Source organism: Lemur catta, chromosome 13 (assembly GCF_020740605.2).
Source record: "Lemur catta isolate mLemCat1 chromosome 13, mLemCat1.pri, whole genome shotgun sequence".
Taxonomy (NCBI): domain Eukaryota; kingdom Metazoa; phylum Chordata; class Mammalia; order Primates; family Lemuridae; genus Lemur; species Lemur catta.
In genome coordinates, this window is record NC_059140.1 from 83,634,247 (window position 1) to 83,655,815 (window position 21,569).

The 21,569-nt window shown below is 43.5% G+C and overlaps 1 protein-coding gene across 1 annotated transcript in view; it reads left to right on the top strand.

The window, feature by feature from the left end:
* The window catches only part of CDC16 (cell division cycle 16), a 28,389-nt gene extending 9,747 nt beyond the window's left edge, over nucleotides 1-18,642 (top strand). The window contains exons 10-18 of the mRNA XM_045566718.1: nucleotides 83-132; nucleotides 477-550; nucleotides 2,142-2,267; nucleotides 8,196-8,348; nucleotides 9,863-9,926; nucleotides 12,964-13,025; nucleotides 13,984-14,119; nucleotides 15,553-15,643; nucleotides 18,174-18,642. Of these exons, the coding sequence (XP_045422674.1) occupies nucleotides 83-132; nucleotides 477-550; nucleotides 2,142-2,267; nucleotides 8,196-8,348; nucleotides 9,863-9,926; nucleotides 12,964-13,025; nucleotides 13,984-14,119; nucleotides 15,553-15,643; nucleotides 18,174-18,433 (1,016 nt within the window). The 3' untranslated portion in view covers nucleotides 18,434-18,642. The remainder of the gene's footprint in view (nucleotides 1-82; nucleotides 133-476; nucleotides 551-2,141; nucleotides 2,268-8,195; nucleotides 8,349-9,862; nucleotides 9,927-12,963; nucleotides 13,026-13,983; nucleotides 14,120-15,552; nucleotides 15,644-18,173) is intronic.
* Nucleotides 18,643-21,569: the final 2,927 nt, after the last annotated feature.

Here is a 21,569-nt window from a genome sequence, read left to right on the forward strand (position 1 = left end):
GTGAAGAGTTGTAACTAAGTCATACCTTAAATTGCATTTCGTGTGAATAATTGTATCCTTTTTTTCTTTTTCCCTAATGTAGAACTTTTCTATCTTTCTCACAAACTGGTGGATTTATATCCTAGTAATCCTGTAAGTAATATAAATCTCTTTTATTCTTACAGTGTTTTTTGCTTAGCTAAGCTTTAAGAAAATATTTAGTATTTGGACAGTAGCTTATTTTTAAGTTTGAGCAAATAATGTTTTATCTTAAAGTGTTAGAGCAGAATCTCCTAGTGCTTAAGATGCTTAGCAGCATTAACTGTTTCAATCCAGTAAACTGAAGCAATAACTTAAAACAAAAAAACTTTTATTTTTTCTGAACTAGAATATGTGATACAGAAAGGTCTAGTCTATCTTCTTTCTAGCCTAATTTGTTAGAGATTCCAATTCAGGGTTAAGCAATCTTTGGTCATGGTTAATTTTGAACTTTTTAGGTGTCTTGGTTTGCGGTGGGATGTTACTATCTCATGGTTGGTCATAAGAATGAACATGCTAGAAGATATCTCAGGTATGGCCTTATTTCCTTCCTCCCTCTGGAGGGAACCTGCAGGAGGGGCCTTCTTGCTCCGAGGCTTCAGTGCAGCCGTTAGGGAGTGCTCTGAGGCAGCGTGAGGGAGTCAGTGTTTTCCTCAGCAGGTTCAGTCCAGTTGCATCAATTATTTACCTTGCTCTTTGTAAGATGCCATGAGGGGAGATAAAAGAAATCAGTGGTTTAGACCTTGTTCTCAGGGAGCTTATATGTTTTTAATTTTATTGATAAATGAGATAAATATGAAGCAAAAGAGAATGATATAGTGTGAAAGGCTCTTTTTTTCATTTATACTGTTAACCTTTTACTTTTAGGACTTCTTTTGTTAATAGTTGTGAAATTATGTGAAAGCACGTGAGATTGGGGTCCCTAAATGTGACTGTAAAACAGAATCGTGGCAGAGTGAATTGGTTCACGTGAGGATCCACCATGGTTTTAGCTTAAGGACAGACATTACAGCCCAATCAAGCATTTAACCAGCATTATTCAAGTCTAGGAAAATGTCTAATACATGAAGAATTACTTAAACACTTTAAATGTAGTAATTCCCGTGCTTCCCTCTATGCAAACAAAATACTAGTAGAAAGTGGTCTCTGAGGGAAAGAGGATAAACTTTGGAGTCAGACTCGAATTCTGGTGCAGGTTTTGTGACTTACCGACTGAAACTCCTTGGGAAAGTAAGTTTCCCTGACTCTCTCCTCCAAAAAGGGGGATGATGCAATATTTACATCTCAGCATTGCTGGGAAAATTGATAAGATGACCCGAAAGGGCCCTGCACTAGGAAGAGATAGAAGGAGCTCTCTGGTTGGTTGTGTGCTCAGTATTTTAGAAAAACTCGTGAGAAGGAAGATGATTTGTGTTGTAAAAGTTCTTTTGAACTATGCTTCCTTGATTGACTGTGTGATTCAGTAATGGACTCTACACGAAACAGGGACCATTTAGGGGGAAGAAAACTTAGAAAATAAAATGCTGGGAAGTAGGATATCACCTATTGTGTTTTCCGTGTTTTCTGGTCTATTCCCTTTGTTCCTTGCTGTGGATTAGTCATTACGGTGTGTTCACTGACTGAAGACTGTTCGTGCCCAGTCCAGTTCCTGTAACCAGGGTGAATCTCTTACCACCATCTGCAGGATATCACTTAAACTCTCAAGCCTTGCTGTACTTGTCTTTAAAATATAAACTAGTTTATCTGGCAAGTTGCCAGGATGAAAGCACACGTCTGAGGCGTCTGACGGTGCCTGGCACAAAGCAGACCCTTAGTTAATGGTCGGTGCTGTTACAGGATGGAGCGCCCGGACTAAGTCACATTGTAAGCTCTCTACAGAATGCCGATGGGTTCAGCTACAGTACTAAAAAGTGGTGGACCTCTCTCCTGGAATTTCTTGAAATTTTGCTTATACTATTAAATATTGTTTTAGTTCAAATGAACACAGATGTTACATCAGTGTTCCAATATATTGACAACTCATTTATTAAATGAAGGTTAGTGTCTTTGAGGCAGTCTGCTGATATAAAATTAACAATTGAGGAACAAATATCATATTACTTGAACGACCTCTTTTGTTTTAGCAAAGCCACGACGCTGGAGAAGACCTACGGGCCCGCGTGGATCGCCTATGGGCATTCGTTTGCGGTGGAGAGCGAGCACGACCAAGCCATGGCCGCCTACTTCACCGCAGCGCAGCTCATGAAAGGGTACAGCACAGCCGGCTGGGCACGCTCCACGAGAGCGTTCTTGGCTAACAAAAAGAAGTGAAATTTCTATTGTTAATATTATTGCCATTTGATTGTTAAACTAAAACACATTTTACTTCTCATCTAGTAGCTTATGCTTATAAAATAACTATGGAAACAGAGGAGGAGAGAGGCTGGCATAGTGAATTTGCCTGGCAGTTTATCTCAGCCGGGGCAGGAAGAAGCTAGGAGGTGAGGCCAAGGGAAGAGATGAGTACAGAAGCTCTTCACCTGCTCGTGCAAGAGTAAAAGTTATTGTATCTCATCTGTTACCAGAAGGTACTTGAGGTGGCTTAGTGGTAGTGCAGGACTGCATTTGCCAATATGCTAGATTTACGTCCATACCAATTCTATTGATATTGAAATAATTAACTAATTAAGAGTATGTTACTTTGGGGACAGAGTATTGCTGTTATTCCTGCTGACTCTTTGGTCTCACCGTCGGTTAGACCTGGCAGAGTTCTTTCACGTGGATCGCTTCTGTGACGATAACTCCGTCCGTGTGGAGAGGTAGTGCGAGTGTGTGGTCCAGACGGTTGGTGTGGACTCGTGCTGCCTGGACTCACTTCCAGGCTCTTCCACTTAGAGCTACGTGATCTTGGGCAAATCACTCAGCTTCTTAAAAAAATAGGAATAACAGCAAAACTTGCTCATTGGCTTACTGAAGCACTCAAAGTTAGCTACCTGTGTTTACTCATAGTGTTTAGGGGTGGAGTCGTATATTTATCTATATTGAATTTCATCGTGTTAGATTTGATCTGCCTTTTCAAACTATTCAAACTCTTTTTGACACTCAGTTCTGCATCCAAATTACTTACCAACTGCAGCTTTTTATACTCATACTAAACTTGATAAGTATGGCTTTTATATCTAATCATCCCTGTAAATATTGTGAAGGATATCGCTCCCTAGCTGTGTTAGTCGGTAGGCTGCCATGACAAAATACCACAGACTGGGTGGCTGGAAGGACAGGAATTTATTTTCTCACAGTTCTGGAGAACGGGACATACGAGACCGGGTGCTGGCCCACGCAGGTCCTGGCCAGGGCTCCTCCCGGCCTGCAGACACGGCCACCTCGCTGTGCCCTCACCTGGCAGAGAGCGAGCTCTGGTATCTCTTCCTCTTCTTGTAAGGACACGTTACTATGGGACGAGGGTCTTACTCTTACGATCATTTAATGTTTATTTCCTCCTTGCAGGCCCTGTCTCCAGGTACAGGCACGTGGGGTTGGGGCTTTAGTGTTGGCACCTGTGGGGGGCACAGCCAGTGCACAGCCCTGACGCAGGATTGGAAGTTGCCCTCCCGGTAGCAGTTGTCCAGCCGTCATCGATCTGCCTAGACGGTCCTTGCGCTGAGTCCAGGTCTTGCCTCCTTCCACCAAGGCGTGTGAGACCCTTTCCCGTGTTTTTCTGACGCTCAGCTCCAGTTATCTGCTTATTTCTCTTAATCTATCTGATAATTTGTTAGGAAAAACAATAGCTTCCTATGAGTTGTTTCTTGTGAGCACACGTGAGAGTCTGGTAATTTTTGTTGGATGTTCTGTGTGCTCACAAACAGAATAGTTATTAGTTCCTAGCTAAGAATAAAAATCAGTGATAATGGCTGGGTGTGGTGGCTCATGCTTGCAATCCTTGCACTTTGGGAGGCCGAGGCTGGAGGCTCACTTGAGCCCAAGAGTTCAAGACCAGCCTGGGCAACATGTTCAGATGCTGTTTCTACAAAACAAAAGAAAAAGAAAAATTAGCCAGGTGTGGTGGGTTGTGCCTGCAGTCCCAGCTACTCAGGAGGCTGAGCCAGGAGGCTCGCTTGAGCCTGGGAGTCGGAAGTTGCAGTGAGCTGTGATCACACCACTGTACGTGATAGAGTGAGACCCTGTCTCACAAGGAAAAAAGAATGATAATAATACAATTAATTAAACACCTTTAGTGTTTCCTAGTCTGACAAACTTTATATCATTGAATTCTCACAGCTCATCAAGATAAGCATCATTTTCTCTCAGTTTTACACCCCCGTCAGAACAGGTTTGCACTCTCTTAACCGACCTGTGTTTGGATAAATGTTTGAAATTGGATAAATATTTTTAAGTTTCCTTTGTGATTTCTTTTTTGAGTCATTAGTTATTTAAGAGTATGTTCATATTTAATTTCCACATATTTGTGAATTTCCCAAATTTCCTTCTGTTATTGGTTTCTAACTTAATTCTGTTGTAGCTGGAGAACATACTGTGTATGATGTCGGCCCTTTTAAATTTATTGAGGCTTGTTCCATGAGTGAACATAGGATCTGTTGTAGAGATTGTTCCAGATTCACTGGAGAATTCTGCTCTTCTTGTGTGGAGTGTTCCGTTGATACCTTTTAGGTCTAATTTTTATAGTGTTCTGAAGTCTTCTATTTCCCTGTTGATCTTCCACCTAGTCACTCTCTCCACTGTTGCAGGTCTGGCATTGACGTCTCTCTTAGTGTTCAGTTGTCTGTTTCTCAGTTTTTTTTTCTTTTTTTTCTTTTGAGACAGTCTTACTCTGTTGCCCGGGCTTGAGTGCCGTGGCGTCAGCCTAGCTCACAGCAACCTCAAACTCCTGGGCTCAGGCGATCCTCCTGCCTCAGCCTCCTGAGTAGCTGCGACTACAGGCATGCGCCACCATGCCCAGCTAATTTTTTCTGTATATATTTGTAGTTGTCCAGATAATTTCTTTCTATTTTTAGTAGAGATTGTCTTGAACTCCTGAGCTCAAACAATCCACCCGGCTCAGCCTCCCAGAGTGCTAGGATTACAGGCATGAGCCACCGCGCCCGGCCCCAAGTATATACTTCTATCCTTTGTTATATTAACCTTCTTTATCATTTTTCATTTTCTTCATTTGTCCCTGTGGGTTTGAGGTACCCTCTGGTGTCACTTTCTTTCGTTCTTTTTTTTTTCTTTTTCTTTTTTTAATGAGATGAGATCTTGCCCTGCTGCCCAGGCTGAAGTCCACTGGCACAGTCATGACTCACTGCAGCCTCTAATTCCTGGGCTCAAGCAATCCTCCTGCCTCAGCCTCCCAAGAAGCTGGGACTACAGGCACTGCCACCACCACACCGAGCTCGATGTCACTTTCTTACTCTAACACAGCTTTGCTCTCACCTCCTTCCTAATCTGTTATTGGTGAACCTTACATTTCTACGTATGATAGGCCCAAAATTGCAATTCCAAGTGAGTTTGCCTAATCTGAAAATTTGAAATCTGAAAGTTTTTGACCACTGTCATGACACTCAAAGTAAATGCTCATTGGAGCAGTTCAGATTTTGGATTTTCAGACTAGGATGCTCACCAGTAAGTATAATGCAAATATTCCAAAATCCAAAAAAAGTCTCAAACCCAAAACATTTCTGGTCCCAAGCATTTCTGATCAGTTAAGAGAAAAAAGAAGACGTATATTTATACTATCTTTTATAATTATATAATTATCTTTACTAGTAGTCTGTTTTTTCTTTGAATTTGCATTACACTCTGGGGTACTTTGCTTTCAGCCTATGGAACATCCTTTAGTATTTCTTGTAAGATGTGTCTGCAGTAAATGTTCTCAGTTTTTCCCCAAAAAAGTGTCTTAATTTCACCTTCATTTTCAAAGGATAATTTTTCTGGGTGTGGATTCTTGGGGTAGTTGATGAGAAGTCAGCTGCTAATCTTATTGAAGGTCCCTTGTGTGTTATTACTTTTCTGTCACTGCTTTAAGGATTCTTTTTTTGTCTTTTTCAGTGGTTTGACCATGATTTGCCTGGGTCTGGATTTCTTTGAGTTTGTTCTTGGCATTCTTTGAGATTTTTGGAAAGCTTTTGGCTGCTATTTCTTCAAATATTTTTTCTGCCCCTTTCTTCCTTCTCCTTCTGGGACTCCTGCTGTACATGTACTGGTGAGCTGGAGGGCGGCTCTACTCACTTTTCTTCTTTCTGTTTCTCCGGCTGGATAATCTCAATTGACCTATCTTCAAGTTCAGTGATGCCTCTGTCTATTCCAATCTGCTCTTAAACCCTCCTAGTGAATTTTTTATTTCAGTTATTATACCTTTGAACTCAAGAATTGCTATTTGTTTGGTTTTTTTATAATTTATATCTCTTTATTGCTATTCTCTGGTGAAACAGTATTCTCATACTTTATTTTTGTGGACATAATTTCCTTTGGTTCTTTGAATATTTAAAATAGCTTATTTAAGGTATTGTCTTATAAGTCTAACATCTGAGCTTTTCCCAGAACAGTTTCTATTGACTGCTTTATTTCCTGTGTGTGGGCCATACTTTCCTGTTCCTTTGCATGTCTATTTTTTGTTGAAAGTAGACATTTAAAGTAATACAGTGGGGAAATCCTGGAAATCAGATTTTCCATCCCAGGGTTTGCTGTTGTTCGTGTTTGTTGAGTGGCTTTCCATAACTAGTTCTGTCGTCTGTATGAAGTGTCGTGTGGTGCCACGGAAGCCTGTCTCTGGCTTTGGGGTCTCTCAGACCAGTGAGTCCTGCACCCTTTGTCCAAGGACTCTGCTCCTGCCCCGGGCACGCCTCCAGCCCTGGGAGTTGCCATCCCTGCCTTAGCCCTCGCCTCCTCCCGCACAGGGCCTCAGGGCTGACCGGAGGTGAGAGTTCAGGGCCTTCTCAGCTCTGTGCAGGGCGTGCATGTGGCCCTGCATGTGTGCGTGGCCCGATCCCCAGAAATGCACTGGAGCTCTTCCAGAGGCCCCGTGGACATCTCCTTCCCTGGTTTCCTTTTAAGTTCTGGCCAGCCTCTCGCTTCCCCGAGGGATGGTAGCTGCCGCCTGTTCAACAGATGCCCTGGGGGTGGAGCTGTCTCAGGAGTGAGCTCTGAGGGCGGATGGAGACAGGCTGTGAGCCAGGCCAACCAGTGCGGCTCTCTGTGGGTGCTGTGGGGACTCCACGCTCATCCTGCCCTCCAGCAGCCAGGAGGCTGACGGTCTCCAACTACTGTGGCCGTGAGGCTGGTGCAAAGCTGGGGAAGAGCGGTGGGAGTGGGGCAGGCTGAAGCACTGGAGTTTGCTGCTCTCACTGGGATTCGGCTGTTTCTCTTGAATGTATCCTCCTCAAATTGTTGTAAGCCCTTGCTTAACTTCCAAGGTTCTGAAAAAGTTGATTTTCGACAATTTTTGCCAGTGTTCTTGTTGCTCTGTGGAGGAATAGAGTTTTGAAGGCCCCTACTCTGCCATTTCAAAAGTGCTTCCCCAGATAAATACTTTCAGGTGATTCTCATGACCTGTCTGTAGATGATAGAATCTTTTTTTTTAATTGTCCCCCCAAAATCCATGTTGAAAAGAATCTTAGTCTGAGTCATGACTCTAGATTAGAACCAAGGTCATGCCAAGCAATCATTATTTATTGATGTCTAAGATCATCTTCAAAGGATCATCTTATTACATTTGCTTTAATGTGGTCAATGATGCAGTAGTGTGAGCAGATAGATGGAAATTCAGTTGAAAAGCAGTTAGTGCTGACTGTGTGCCTAGAACTCTCTCAGGATGGGAAAATAGAATTAATACACGTGACATTATTTATTAGAACTCTTCTGCGCAGAACTGGTAATAATTGATTTTACTGGGAACTCACAGAAAGGAGAGTTTTTAGGTTCAGAAAGTCAGAGGAAGCTTCCTAAAGGGCAGTGGGACTTGAACACAGACTTGAAGATGAATAAATAAGTTGCTGATTGATTCTAAAAGTGGCGGCTGATTAGCCTAAAAGCCTGTTAAGCATTCATTAAATATTAGTAAATTAAGAGTTAGAAAAAAGTAAACGTTGTGTTTTGGCTACATTTAAATTATTTTGCAGGTCAGTTTTGAAGTTGACAAATTAGTTTCTGCTGAATTACAAAGTTTCGGGTATTGAATGTGTGACATTTTCCAATGTGTTTAGGTGTCATTTGCCAATGCTGTATATCGGATTAGAATATGGTTTGACCAATAACTCAAAACTTGCTGAAAGATTCTTCGGCCAAGCTCTGAGCATTGCACCGGAAGACCCTTTTGTGATGCATGAGGTGGGCGTGGTTGCCTTTCAGAATGGAGAGTAAGTATGAGAGACCACAAGTCCTTCTGTCACTCTGTAGGCAGCGTGACACCTCGGTTCCTAGGGGTTAGCTGATCAGTGTGACTCTTCAGGAGGTTTTTATTTTTAAATGTACTATTTTAGGAGGGGATAGTTTAAAAAGGCAAAGAAGCTGTTATCTTGGATTTCCTTAAAAATTCTAAACCCAGGTCCTGGTTGTCCTTTGATCTGAGCTGCACAGGTTTCCTCACGTCGGTGGACAGCCGGGTCCCAGCACTCCACATCGTGGCCTGAGGCCTGTAGCACCTTCGTTATCTCTGTGGATCCGCAGTTAGATTCATGTATTTGAGAACAATTTTCTACAGTTTTTGAAACAAAAATGTTTCCATTTAGTGACTAGTAAATCAGAAAATTAAACTAATTAGAATGACCCAATCTCTGAGTCTCCTGGTCAGTTGAAGCTTTAATGTAACCTTGATTATTTATGGAATGAGTGGTTCAGTGTCACACTCAAGAGAGAAAAATATCAATTAATATAATTCTTTGCATTCAATTATATATAAATTTTAAAACAGTAAATTAGTACTACTGTGATGTTTGTGGTGTGTGTGTGTTGTAAAAATTGGGTTATCTAGGTATATATAAAAAAATTTGAAGCTTTAAAAAAATACATAGTAATGACTTAATATAATACAGTCATCAATTGTCAGTATTTACAAATTCTGTATTTATGAATTGTCTCCTCACTAAAATCTATCTGTGACTCCAAAATCAGAACTTGAGGTGCTTTCGCAGGTGTCGGGAGACACAAGCAGGGAGACATTAGTCTCCCGACGCCCATGTCCCTCGCCGAAGTCACACGAGGCGATGCTCCTCCGCTGTGTCTCAGCCCGTGCTCTAAACCAGTGTCCTTTTGTGGTCTGTTTAGTACCACATTTTTCATATTTTTGTGCTTTTCAACTGTTTAAAATAATCCCCCAGCTTAGTGCTAAAGTGCTGTCTAGTGTTTTCCAAGCATAGGAGGCTGCCATGTGCCTTACAGAGGAAATACATGTGTTAGAGAAGCTTCATTCAGGCACGAGTCATAGTGCTGTTGGCCACGACGAGTTCAATGCCAGTGAATCAACAATACATATCAAACCAGATGTCTTTAAACAGAAATACACATAAGATAAGGTTATGCATTGACCAGGTGATGAAAATGTTGTGACCAGACATTTGCAAAGAACCTGCCGGTCTTTCCCCTGGGACCAGTGGTTCAGTATTTGCAAAGCCAGTGTTTGCAGTGACTGTCCAGAACATAAGCACTGCAGGTAATGAGATTCTACCGTTAGAGCTCCGCAAGTCTTGGACTCGTATGATGTCAATGCCGTGAAATCAATCATTTATCCGATTTAACTTGGAATTTTAATAGTTATCTCCAGCAGTTTAACCATTTCATTTTAGTACTACTAGAAAGAGACATTCAAATTTTTCTTAAATGTTTATGCTTGCTAATTTTGAATAATCTGCAACCTCTTTTTCCTTTATTTTAGATGGAAAACAGCAGAAAAATGGTTTCTCGATGCTTTGGAAAAAATTAAAGCAATTGGGAATGAGGTATTCTATGTAATATCTGCAAATATGCAGACACACCACTGAGTGTGTTTACTGTTGAATGAGGAAATAATATAGACAGTCTCTCTAGCCTGGAAGATAATAACCTAATATTTATCCTAACAAATGGCTTCTTAATGTTTGCATTGTCAGTTAACTGTTTTACCACATGATAAAAAATAAGTTTGTTTCCAATTAAGATGGCAGGTGTCACTTAAGAGGGCTCTGGATTTGAAATGTGGAAATAATCAGAATGTATTGGATGATTATTTGAAACTGGGAATATTAACTGGCGAGCACTGTGGTGTCTGACTTAATACTCCTCTAGAGCTTCCGGGAGCCTCGTCTTTGACGAGAGTGTAAATACAGGGTAGCAGCTGATCCCTCTTCTGCAGGGGCAGGGATGGGGACAGGCATCATTCAAATTCAGACCTTTTGTCGCGGTTCCTTACTGTGTACTGAGTATATGAATAGACTCTCAATGTTTGGGATATTTGACTAGATTCTGTTGTATGAAGATGTACCCATGAATTGGTGTTCATGAGTTAGCCTTCCAACTAGCAAGGATTTGTGTGTGCTGGTATTATTTAAAAATAGTTACAGTTGGCCAGGCCTGGTAGCTCACGCCTGTAATCCTAGCACTTTGGGAAGCTGAGGTGGGAGGATCGCTTGAGGCCTGTAGTTCAAGACCAGCCTGGGCAACAGAGCACTTTTGTAGAGACCCTGTCTCTACAAAAAGTGGAAAAAAAAAGCTGGGCATGGTGGCATGCACCTATAGTCCCAGCTACTTGGGAGGCTGAGGCAAGAGGATTGCTTGAAGCCTAGGAGTTTGAGGCTGCAGTGAGATATGATTGTGCCGCTGTACTCTAGCCAAGGCAACACAGCGAGACCCTATCTCAAAACAAAAAAAAAGAGGCTGGGCACAGTGGCTCACGCCTGTAATCCTAGCACTCTGGGACGCTGAGACAGGAGGCTCTCCTGAGGTCAGGAGTTGGAGACCAGCCTGAGCGAGAGCGAGAACGGGTCTCTACCGAAAATAGAAACAATTAGCTGGGCGTGGTGGCACCTGTAGTCCCAGCTACTTGAGAGGCTGAGGCAGGAGGATCACTTGAGCCCAGGAGCCTGAGTTACGATGATGCCACTGCACTCTAGCTGGGGTGAGAGAGCAAGACTGTGTCTCACAAAAAAATAAAAGAAAAGAAAAAAGAACACTTTTAGATACCGTAAACGTCTGTAGACAAGGGACTTCCATGTTTCCACTCTTCTAATTCCTGATTCTTTTTCTTCATACCTGTTCAGTTTTGTTCTGTTCTGAGTTTCACTTCTCAGCTTCATTCTGTTCCTGTTCATGCGTCCTTGCCCAAGCTGCCTTCCTCCTGCACTGTCAGCTCTGCTCTTACAGACACAGCCCTGCCAGCCCAGTGGCCATGCCTGTCCCCACAGACACGGCTTTGTTCCTTTTAGTCTCTCATTATTTGTCTTCTGAACCTACAAATGCTGTATTTCTGTGTGTCTGCACATGTATGTGTTTAAAGCAGGTTCCCCCTCAGCTGAGTCTCGGGGGCTTCTGGATGATGCACGTGCTCTTGTCACTCTTGGCGTCACATTGCCACTTGCCAGCCTGTCAGTTTTCCACACACTGAACTTGCTCTCAGCCTATCCCAGCAGCACCCGTGTCACGGGAAGCTGGTTGCAGTGCAGAGTCTCGGGTCTGCTAAGTCAAAGTCTGCAGTTGTAGCAAGATCCCCAGGGATTCTCAGGCACAGAAAAGTTTAAGAAGCACTTTCTTAAACTACACTTAAAGTTTAAGCTATAGTCTTTGATGATTCAGAGGAACTTTGCAGTCCTGACGAATAAGTAGGAAAGTACACTACTATTTAAGTATCAAAATATCCAATAAAAAGTTACATGAAGGGGAAGGTACTGTGGGAGACTCTAGTTATCAGGTGCAGCAACTGTCAGAGCAGTCACAGAGCAGCAGTCCTGCCTAAGAGTCGTCAGACGATTGGTTCTTCCCTACGTGGGCTGTGAGAGAATGTGGGTCAGGTCTGCTTGTTCGTTTGGCTGACACACGTTTAACTGTGCTGATCATTTCCTACACTCTGCGGTAGGCGCTGGGCTGCACCAGGGAACTAGTTGCCCTCAGATCTTCTGGGCGATGTCAGCAACTGGCTCGGCAATGAAAACAGTGCAGCCGAGGGAACAGAGGAGCTCGCAGGGAAGGGCCGTTCTCGCAGATGTGCAGGTGCCAGGAAGGCTTTTGGTGACGGTACACACCTCGGTCCTGAAGAGGGTCAGACACTAGCCAGCAAAAATGAAGGGGAGGGTGTTTCAGGTGTGCAGAGTGCTGTGTGCAAAGATCGGAGCTAATGCAGTATGGCTTGGATTTTGAGTTGACAGAGCACTTCGAGAAAGGGGGCAGGAGGGTTAAATGTGGGTCACTGAGGGCCTGTAAATGGTGTAGGAGAGTTTGCACCTTACCCTGAGGAGAGAGAGAAAAGAAAGTGACAAACAGTCAGAGGCTGTGACTGGGGAGAGTGAAGAGTAAATGTGTGGGACTCGTGCCCAGGAGCCAAAAGGAACAAGCCATGGTGTTTCCGGAAAGGGTCAGGGGTCTTGGGGTGCCGTTTACTGACGGGGAAGGTGCTCAGAAGGGCTGAGATCGGGGAGCTGAAATGGCAGTGGAGAGATGAGCTTGGTGTGTGGCTCACTGAATCTGAAGCACTTGTGGCATTTCTAAGTAGCAGTGTTTGTAGGTGGACGGATGTAAAGGTCTGGTGTTTCAGAGAAGGCTCTGAGCTTCAGCTACAAAATTTGAACTTCTCCACCACGGACGGGCTCTTTGACAAAATCGTGCCGATGACCACAGAGTCCTCAGGAAGCTTAGGAAAGAAAGTAGGAAAGAAAGGCGGATGAGCCGGCAGTGCCCCTGCTCCTGCTGCGGTGCAGCCGCCAGGGGGACGCGAAGTGATTCGGTGCAGACACGTCAGGCTGAACAGTGACCTGTGTAACTCGTGGGCTTGATGTTGCTGTGTTTTAGGTGACAGTTGACAAATGGGAACCTTTGTTGAACAACTTGGGGCATGTCTGCAGAAAACTTAAGTAAGTGAAGCAGAGCATTTTCAGAAATATACTTTGTGACTAAAAGTTTACTTAATTTTAATTAGCCTTTTGCATGTTTTCATTTCATGAGATCCTCCAGTTTTCTTCCATGTGGCTGCGCAGATAATAATAAACATCAAAATCACTGTTTTTATTATCTATTTCTGTTGGTATAATTTTATGTTAGAAACATTGAAAATTATAGTAACTTTTTTTAGATTAAAATTTTTAGTGTTCAGAATTATTAATAATTTAGAAGAATTGGGAGAGTAGGATCTAATTAAAACCATATCCATATATATCCTAACTGTTTTCTACTGGAGGTTTTGTGGTGTGATACACAGATGACAGTTGAAAATGGGTTCTTTGGTTAAAGAAGAAACTCTAGGTTACTCAGGATTTAACAGGTTTTGCCATTGCAGGATTTCTTTGAGTCAGTACCATGCATTAGGAGCTGTAGCATTTCCCAAACTTTAATTGAGCATAAAACCTTTTTTTTTTTTTACGAAAGACGTTACAGGGCAACTATTCCAGAGAGCTTTGGGGAACACTTCTAGGTAACTTTTTTGGACCTTAAAGCCAAATTCCTTGGCTGCTTTTAGACTCCTGGTGTGGGAAGTTCACCATCACATAAAAAGGTGGTGTAATGAGGGCCCAGGCTGGGGACTGGGCTGTGGTTCAGCGTCCTGCTGAGCGTGACAGGAGCGCGGAGTGGCCGTGAGGAGTGCCCTGTGGCTGAGGGCGCTGCTGGGAAGGTGGACCCTGGGGAGGTGCTGAGACCGTGAAGGTGGGGGTGGAGGACAGCTGCCAGTCTGGACTACGCTCTGACGTAGGGAAGGGTCTCTCACGCGTTTGCACAGACGAATACTCATCTCAGACTTAGGCATTTAGTGCTCTTCCTGTACCCAGTAATTGTTTTCTCTCTTTTTCCCCCTTCTCGGCCTCGCCCCCCCCACAGAAAGTACGATGAGGCCCTGGACTACCACCGCCAGGCCTTGGTGCTGATTCCTCAGAACGCGTCCACCTACTCCGCCATAGGCTACATCCACAGCCTGATGGGCAGCTTTGAGAACGCCGTGGACTATTTCCACACAGTACGTCCTCTGTCTGTGCCTGGCGTGAAGTCTGGTTCACACTGACCACTTCTGTTTTTGAAAATACCTTTTCTAGGCAATGTTTGTTTCTTTACTGTTTTAAAATTCTTTAGGCAACATCATGTTTTATTGTGAAACGTGTATGTTGTGCAGTGCCCATCCAGTTAGAACAGATGTGGGGCGCGTCCTCAGTGTTGGGGCACCGTCTAGGCAGGGAGCACAGAAGTGTCTGCTCAGAAAGCCCTCAGGCAGCCCCCCGTTTTCACCCCTTAGATAACTGCAGTAATGGGCGAACCAGTCTGTGTTCGTCACAAGGGAAGAGTCTTTCCTTGATCCCAGTGCCACAGTTCCTCAAGCCTAAGACGCCGTTAGTAAGCGAGGTGGCCACAGAGAAGAAAGTGCTGACAATTAAGCTGTAACATAATTCTTTCCTGTCACTTCATTATTTTGTACTTAGAGAAAGTACTCTTGAACATGTGCAGACATAGATTTCTATCACTGTAGTACATGCACAAAAAAGAATGTATGAGTGAAATAAATGGGTGTGATATTCAGCCCAGTGTGTCAGTATCCTTGTTTTCCAAAAAAAGGACCCTGGTCCAGTGCACACACCCAGCTGTTGGCTTGGGTTTCCTCTAGGCCGCAGACGCCTGCTTTGCAAATCCTCCCAAGTCCCTCTCAGTCTGCGAGAGTGTCCGCAGGTTTTCAGACACCACAGTTCACTGTCTCCCTTAAATGCTCCTCGCGTGGTTTGTCGTCCAGTCCGGGCGGGATGTCCGGGCTGCCGCTGTGCGGGCTGTGACGCTGCACAGTGAGAAATCTGCGGATGCAGCCGGAGCAGGAAACAAGCAGCTGTCAGATATCCTCTGTCAGAACATCAGAATTTGAGAAAATGTGGGTCTTAGAGTTGACGAACTAATGGTATTTAGAGAAGGAGATGAAATATGAGGAAATGTAACATTTCAAAGATAGATTCATGAGTAATAGGTTCATAACTGATTTTTAAAGGTTAAAGATTTTCAGACTAGATGAATTCCTGAAGGTGTCACTATGGTAACCAGAGTACTGAGCCTGTTAGAAGTTTGAACTAAGCAAATTTTCTAGTCTTGCATGATCTTTTAAATATGTATATTTGGATATTGTGTAATTTACCTCTCTTCTGTGATGTGATTAACACAGAAGGCTCATCTCTGAATGAGATACAGTTTTCTAATCTTTTGTGGGGGTGTATTTTATTTTAAGCATAAGAAAATAGTGTGATGAGCCGCCACGGCCATACCCAGCTGCAGCCACCAGCTCGTGGCCAGTCTGGTAGCTGTCGCCCCCCTTACCCTGGGCACCCTGGACTACTTTGAAGTGAATCAATGTGGGAATGTTTTTAAATGAAAGGGAAAGAAATGCATTTAATAACCATGCTGAATCTTTTTTGGCAGGCCCTTGGTCTTAGGCGAGATGATACATTTTCTGTTACAATGCTTGGTCATTGCATCGAAATGTACATTGGTGATTCTGAAGCTTATATTGGTAAGATTGTAATTATTCTTATTGATACTGTATTCAGTTTTTTCGATTGTATATTTCTGTTTAGGTTTCTCAAATTCTCATCTAAGATTCTGAGTTTATCTTTCTAACCATTCTAACTGCACTAATGTCAGGGAACTCCGTTTGAGTAGCCTAATGCCGCGGGAGTTAGCACGTCATCAAGTGTCCGTTCAGCTTAAAGTTGAGTTCTTGCTACGTGCAAAGTACCATTACAGGATATGTGCAGAGCACTGTATTTATGGAAGAATCGTTCTAATTGTATAATGGAAAGAAATCTCAGCAACGCTTTTCTAATTGAAGGGGCTCTGGTCTTATTTCATAATGCAGAGTATAACACGGTATCAGTCTTCACATTTCAGTGGAGTGTTAAGATGCCTCATATTCACATAATAGTAATAGGCAATGGTGAAATGTTTTAAATAAGCGATCGGGTGAGTTTGGATGGAATTGCTATTCTTGGGCATCATTCAGGTACAAACAAGCAGTAAGGCAGATAGACTGAGGTTAAATCTTGAGATCTGGACCTTGCAGTTGGCAAAGATTTCTTTGACAGAATGTGAAACCCATAAGAGGACAAAAATGATAAATTGGACTTCAATGATACTAAGAACTTCTATTTATCAAAAACACTATTAAGAGGGTGAAGGGCATGTCATAGACTAGGAGAGGTGACTCGGTATTTACACTCGTCAGAGAACTCCTGCGTAGAATACAAAAAGTCGTGCAAGTCAGTAAGAAAATGGGCAAAATACTTGAGGAACATCACAAGAGAGGATATCCAGGTAGTCATGAGCCAAATAAACGTGTTCAACTTCATTCCTTATAAAGGAAATGAAATTAAAACCATAGTGAGGCCAGGCGCAGAGGCTCACGCCTGTAATCCTAGCACTCTGGGAGGCCGAGGCAGGTGGATGTTTTGCGCTCAGGAGTTGGAGACCAGCCTGAGCAAGAGCAAGACCCCGTCTCTACCAAAACTAGAAAGAAATTAACTGGACAACTAAAAATATATAGAAAAATTAGCTGGGCATGGTGGTGCAGGCCTGTAGTCACAGCTACTTAGGAGGCTGAGGCAGGAGGATTGCTTGAGCCCAGGAGTTTGAGGTTGCTATGAGTGAGGCTGACGCCACGGCACTCTAGCCTGGGCAACACAGCAAGACTCTGTCTCAAAAAAAAAAAAAAAAACTATAGTGAGATACCGCTGCACACCCACCAGAATGGCTAAAAATTAAAAATACTCATAGTATCTGGTGTTGGTGATGATGTGGAGCAACTGGAAGTCCCGTATATTATTGATGATTGGTGGCATTATAGGAGGGTTAAACCTCTTTGGAAACCTCCTAAGTTTAAATAAGCCTGTGGCATCAGTTATCTGTTACTGCCCAGTAAACCACTCCAGGCCTCGGGGGTCAGTCCAGCAGCTGATTCGCTGGTCTTGCCAGGTTTACCCATGTGGTCACCAGATGCCTCACTCGCAGGTGGGGAAGCCCAGCTGGGATCTGGGCCTTTCGTGGGGCTGTTGTCCTAGGCTGCTCCATAGCATGGTGGTCTCAGGGTTCTAAAGGACAAGAACCCAAGCACTGGCCAGGAAGGGACACAGGGCAGCGTTCTGCGTTTCTGCCTGCCGGTGGCTATGTGAGTGGACGTGTGTGTAGGATTTGTCTGCAGTGCACTTGAGGAGGAAGCACACTGTGCTCCTTATTTGTTGTAGTTCAGTTAAAAAAAAACAAAACAAAAACAGGAACTTGAGCTCTGGCGCTCTGACGACCCCGTTGACCCCTCAGCTCTGCTGTGCAGCAGCCTTTGTAACTTAGGGCAAGTCTGGGCCTCAGTTTCCTCACTTGTTCAGGAAGTTGTAAGGCTTAAATGGGAAGCTTATGTACAGCTAAGTAAGGGGTGGGGATGCAGTAATGACTAAGGCAGACATTTTCCCTGTCCTTGCAGAGGGAGACTTCCAAATTTGCCGTTCATTATGTTTTTTATTTTTAGGAGGTTTGCATGTCATAATCTGCCAAAATACCTATTACAGAAAGCTGTTAATTTGAACTGTGTAAATTGTCATTGTGCTTGTGTCAGAAATAATTGAACCTAATACATCTGTTCAGATCTGTTCAAATATACATTCTTGAGGTTTTAATATGTGGAAGATGTATTTCTTTTCATTATGGCTTCTTTATGCCTAAAGATGAGTGGCTGTACCTGACAGGCATACCACAGACGCTTGTGTGCAGCAGCTGAGAAGCATGTTGCCCCCGGGCCTCACCAGTAACTAAGCAGGCGGCAGGAGCAGGTGACTGGAACCGCACCAGGGCTGCGGCCACACGGGCCTCTGGAGTCTCTGGCACCTGCCCTGAAAACGGCGGAGAAGATGGAACACTGTTTTCCTTCTGATCTCTGCTGTGCTCTTAAAAGTACAGTTTGACTTAAATGATAGAGACAGTGTTATGTAATGATGGAAATGACAGCTACACTATGGAATTGCTCATTTTATTCTAATTATGGTGTTTCTTTTTAGGAGCAGACATTAAAGACAAATTAAAATGTTATGACTTTGATGTGCATACAATGAAGACACTAAAAAACATTATTTCACCTCCCTGGGATTTCAGGGAATTTGAAGTAGAAAAACAGACTGCAGAAGAAACGGGGCTTACACCATTGGAAACCTCAAGGAAAACTCCAGATTCCAGACCTTCCTTGGAAGAAACCTTTGAAATCGAAATGAACGAAAGTGACATGATGTTAGAGACATCCATGTCAGACCATAGCACATGACTCCAGACAGTGGTCCTGCCATTTGTCCCCTGTAGTCAGTGTTCCCTCACCCCCTTGCCAGGCCTAGGGATCCCCTTCCTAACAGGAACCCAAATTACATCCCTGCGTGTAGGAACAGAGACCTGTCACACGCCTTTGCAACAGACATGTTCTCATCCTCTGAACCCACAAAATAATTGTATGTAGTGGAATAAAGAAGGTAAACCATCTCTTAAGTCTTTTTTATTTTTCAGTAAAGTTTTATTTTGGACTAATTTTAGATTTACAGAAAAATTGCCGGGGTAGTACAAAGAGCCGTGTGCCTGTGTCCTGGCTCCCCACTGCTAACGTCTCATGTTACTGTGGAACGTGTGTCATGGGTGGGAAACAAACATCCGTAGCTACTGTTACCAGATGCCAGACTCCATTTGGATTTCACCAGTTTGTCCCAGGATCTAGCCCAGGTACGTGCTGCATCTAGTCTCCTTTGCGTTCTCCTGTTTGTGACAGTTTCTGACACTTCCCTTGGTTTTCATGACCTTGACAGTTGTGAGAAGTATTGGTTGGGCAGTCTGTAGAATGTCCCTCAGTTTGAGTTTGTCTCATGCATTCCTCATGGTTGAACTGGGATTATGGAATAATATACCACAGAAGTGAAGCACCTTTCTCATCACATACGGCCTTTCTTATTTGTTATTCCATTTATAGAGCACACATGGAGTAGATAGAGCATAACTCTGAAGGGCCCTGGGATTGTGAGCATGGTCAGTGAGCACTGGCTTCGACCCAAGGTCGCCAGCTGCACTGGCCCCTAAAGAGTCCGCCTTCCCTGCGAAGCCTGCAGCCAGCATTGAGGTCTGCAGCTACAAGAGTCCTGGATGGCACCTTCTTCCCCTAGAAGCCTGTTTCATCTACGCTGAAAATCTGTTGTTAGTGTAGCCACCTTCATCACTGATCTTAGCCTGATCTTCTAGATCAGTGCTCCCCAGCCTTTTTGGCACCAGGAACCGGTCTCATGGAGGATAATTTTTCCCTGGATGAGGGGAGGTGGAGCTGAGGCAGTGAGTGAGGGACGGGGAGCGGCTGTGAATACAGATGAAGCTTTGCTCACCTGCCACTCACCTCCTGCTGTGCGGCCCAGTTCCCCAGTTTTATGGAAGATAATTTCTCCATGGCCAGAATGTGGAGGGGCCTGTGGAGCTCAGGCAGCCCAGGCCCCGGACTGGTGGTGGTCTGCAGCCCGGGCCTGGGGGACTGCAGTTCTGGATAACTTGCGGCAGCTTTCCCATCAGCCCTTGCTGCTTTATTTTCACCTTTATGCTATGGAGACGGCTTCTTTCCTTAAACCTTATGAACCAACCTCTGCTGGCTTCCAACTTTTCTCTGCAGCTTCCTCACCTCTCTCAGCCTTAAGAGAATTGAAGAGAGTTAAAGACCTTGCTCTGGGTTAGGCTTTGGCTTACGGGAATGTTGTGACTGGTTGATCTTCAGTCAAACTTTCTTCCTATCAGCAATAGGCTGTTTGATTCCATATCGTGTGTGTGTTTACTGGAGAGAAAGCACTTTGAATTTCCTTCAAGAACTTCCCCTTTGCATTCACAACTTGGCTAACTGGGCAAGAGGCCTAGGGTTCTGCCCATCTTGCTTTCAACGTGCCTTCCTCATGTTTGGGCCATTATTTCAAGTTTTTTCAGCCCCTCTTGCTCTCTCTTCTCCTCTTGGGATTCCTGTATGTGTCTGTTGTGTTTGGTGGTGCCCCACAGGTCCCTTAGGTTCTGTTCATTTTTCTTTATTTGTGCTCAGACCAAATAACTTCAGTTGCCTGTCTTCAAGTTTGCTGATCTTTGTCCTGCCTCAAATCTGCTGCTGATACCTTCCAGTGAAATTTTTAATTTCAGCTGTTGTATTTTTCAGTTTTATCATTTCTATCTCTGTATTGACGTTGTTTATTCATATATCACTTGCCTGGTTCCTTTCATCCTTTGCCCCTGGTTTCTGTTAGCCCTTTCAGCATATTTAATATAACTGATTCACATCTTTGACTAGTCAGTCCAACATCGGGCTTCCTCAGTGACAGTTTCTGTCAAATTCTTTTTTTCCTGTGATTTATCCATATTTTCTAGTTTGTATGCTTTGTAATTTCGTATTGAGGACTGCACACTTTGAGTATCCTCACGTGGTAGCTCTGGAAATCAGATTCGCCCTCAGGGACTGGTCGTTACTTGCTGAGGGCTATGGTTGTCCATTTGCATAGTGAAGTTTCTGAACTACTTCTGCAAAGTCTGTGTTCCTTTTTGTGTGGAAACTGAAGTTCCTGTTCTGCTGTCTGATTTCCTTAAATGTCTGGATCTTTTCCTAGAGATTAAAAAAGTGTGTATGTCTCTAAATTTTCTGACTGTGCTGCTGGGGAGATTGTGCTGGTCCCTCAGGTAACTACCAGCCTGACCACAGTGCACAATGCCAGTTCTCAAGGACACGTCCCACCGAGAACAGGCTGCGGCGGGTCGGGGTGTCCACACACACCACCTCTTAGCAAGGGGCTGCAGCCTCTCCAGCACCAGCCCTTCCCTTACTTGCTTTAAGCATCTGATTAGGTTACCGAGTTACAAAATAGTTGATTCTGGTAAGTTATTTTCCAGCTTAATGGTGATTTTGGTGGAGAAAACAATCCCTGGAGCTTCCTGCTATGCTGCTTTCTGTGACTCCTATGTCTTTTAAAACTATAGCGAGATCTGTGAGTATTACTGTGATAGATATTAAGAGAGTCACAAAATTGTTTACAGTTCTTAACAAAATTAGAGTTTTCAAAGATCATAATAGTATTTAAGCTAACAATCTCAGCTAACTAGCAAGTACATTTTGTGATGCTTTAAAAAACCAAAAGAATTGAACAGATATTGATGCTAAATTATAATTTTGTTCTGCAAAATAAGTGTGATTTACTATTCTTTATAAATTCTACACCCTATCGTGTATAAGATGAAGAATTTTGAGTTTTACCTACTTTCTCACATGCGAATTTGATGACACATCCTTTTTTAACTGCTGGTAAATGTTATAGGCTTTTGGCCAGTTTTTATTCAATCATTTTAGCATCTTTTGTACTTTTCTCACATAGTAATAAGATTGAAAATCCATATGATATAAGCAGGTGATT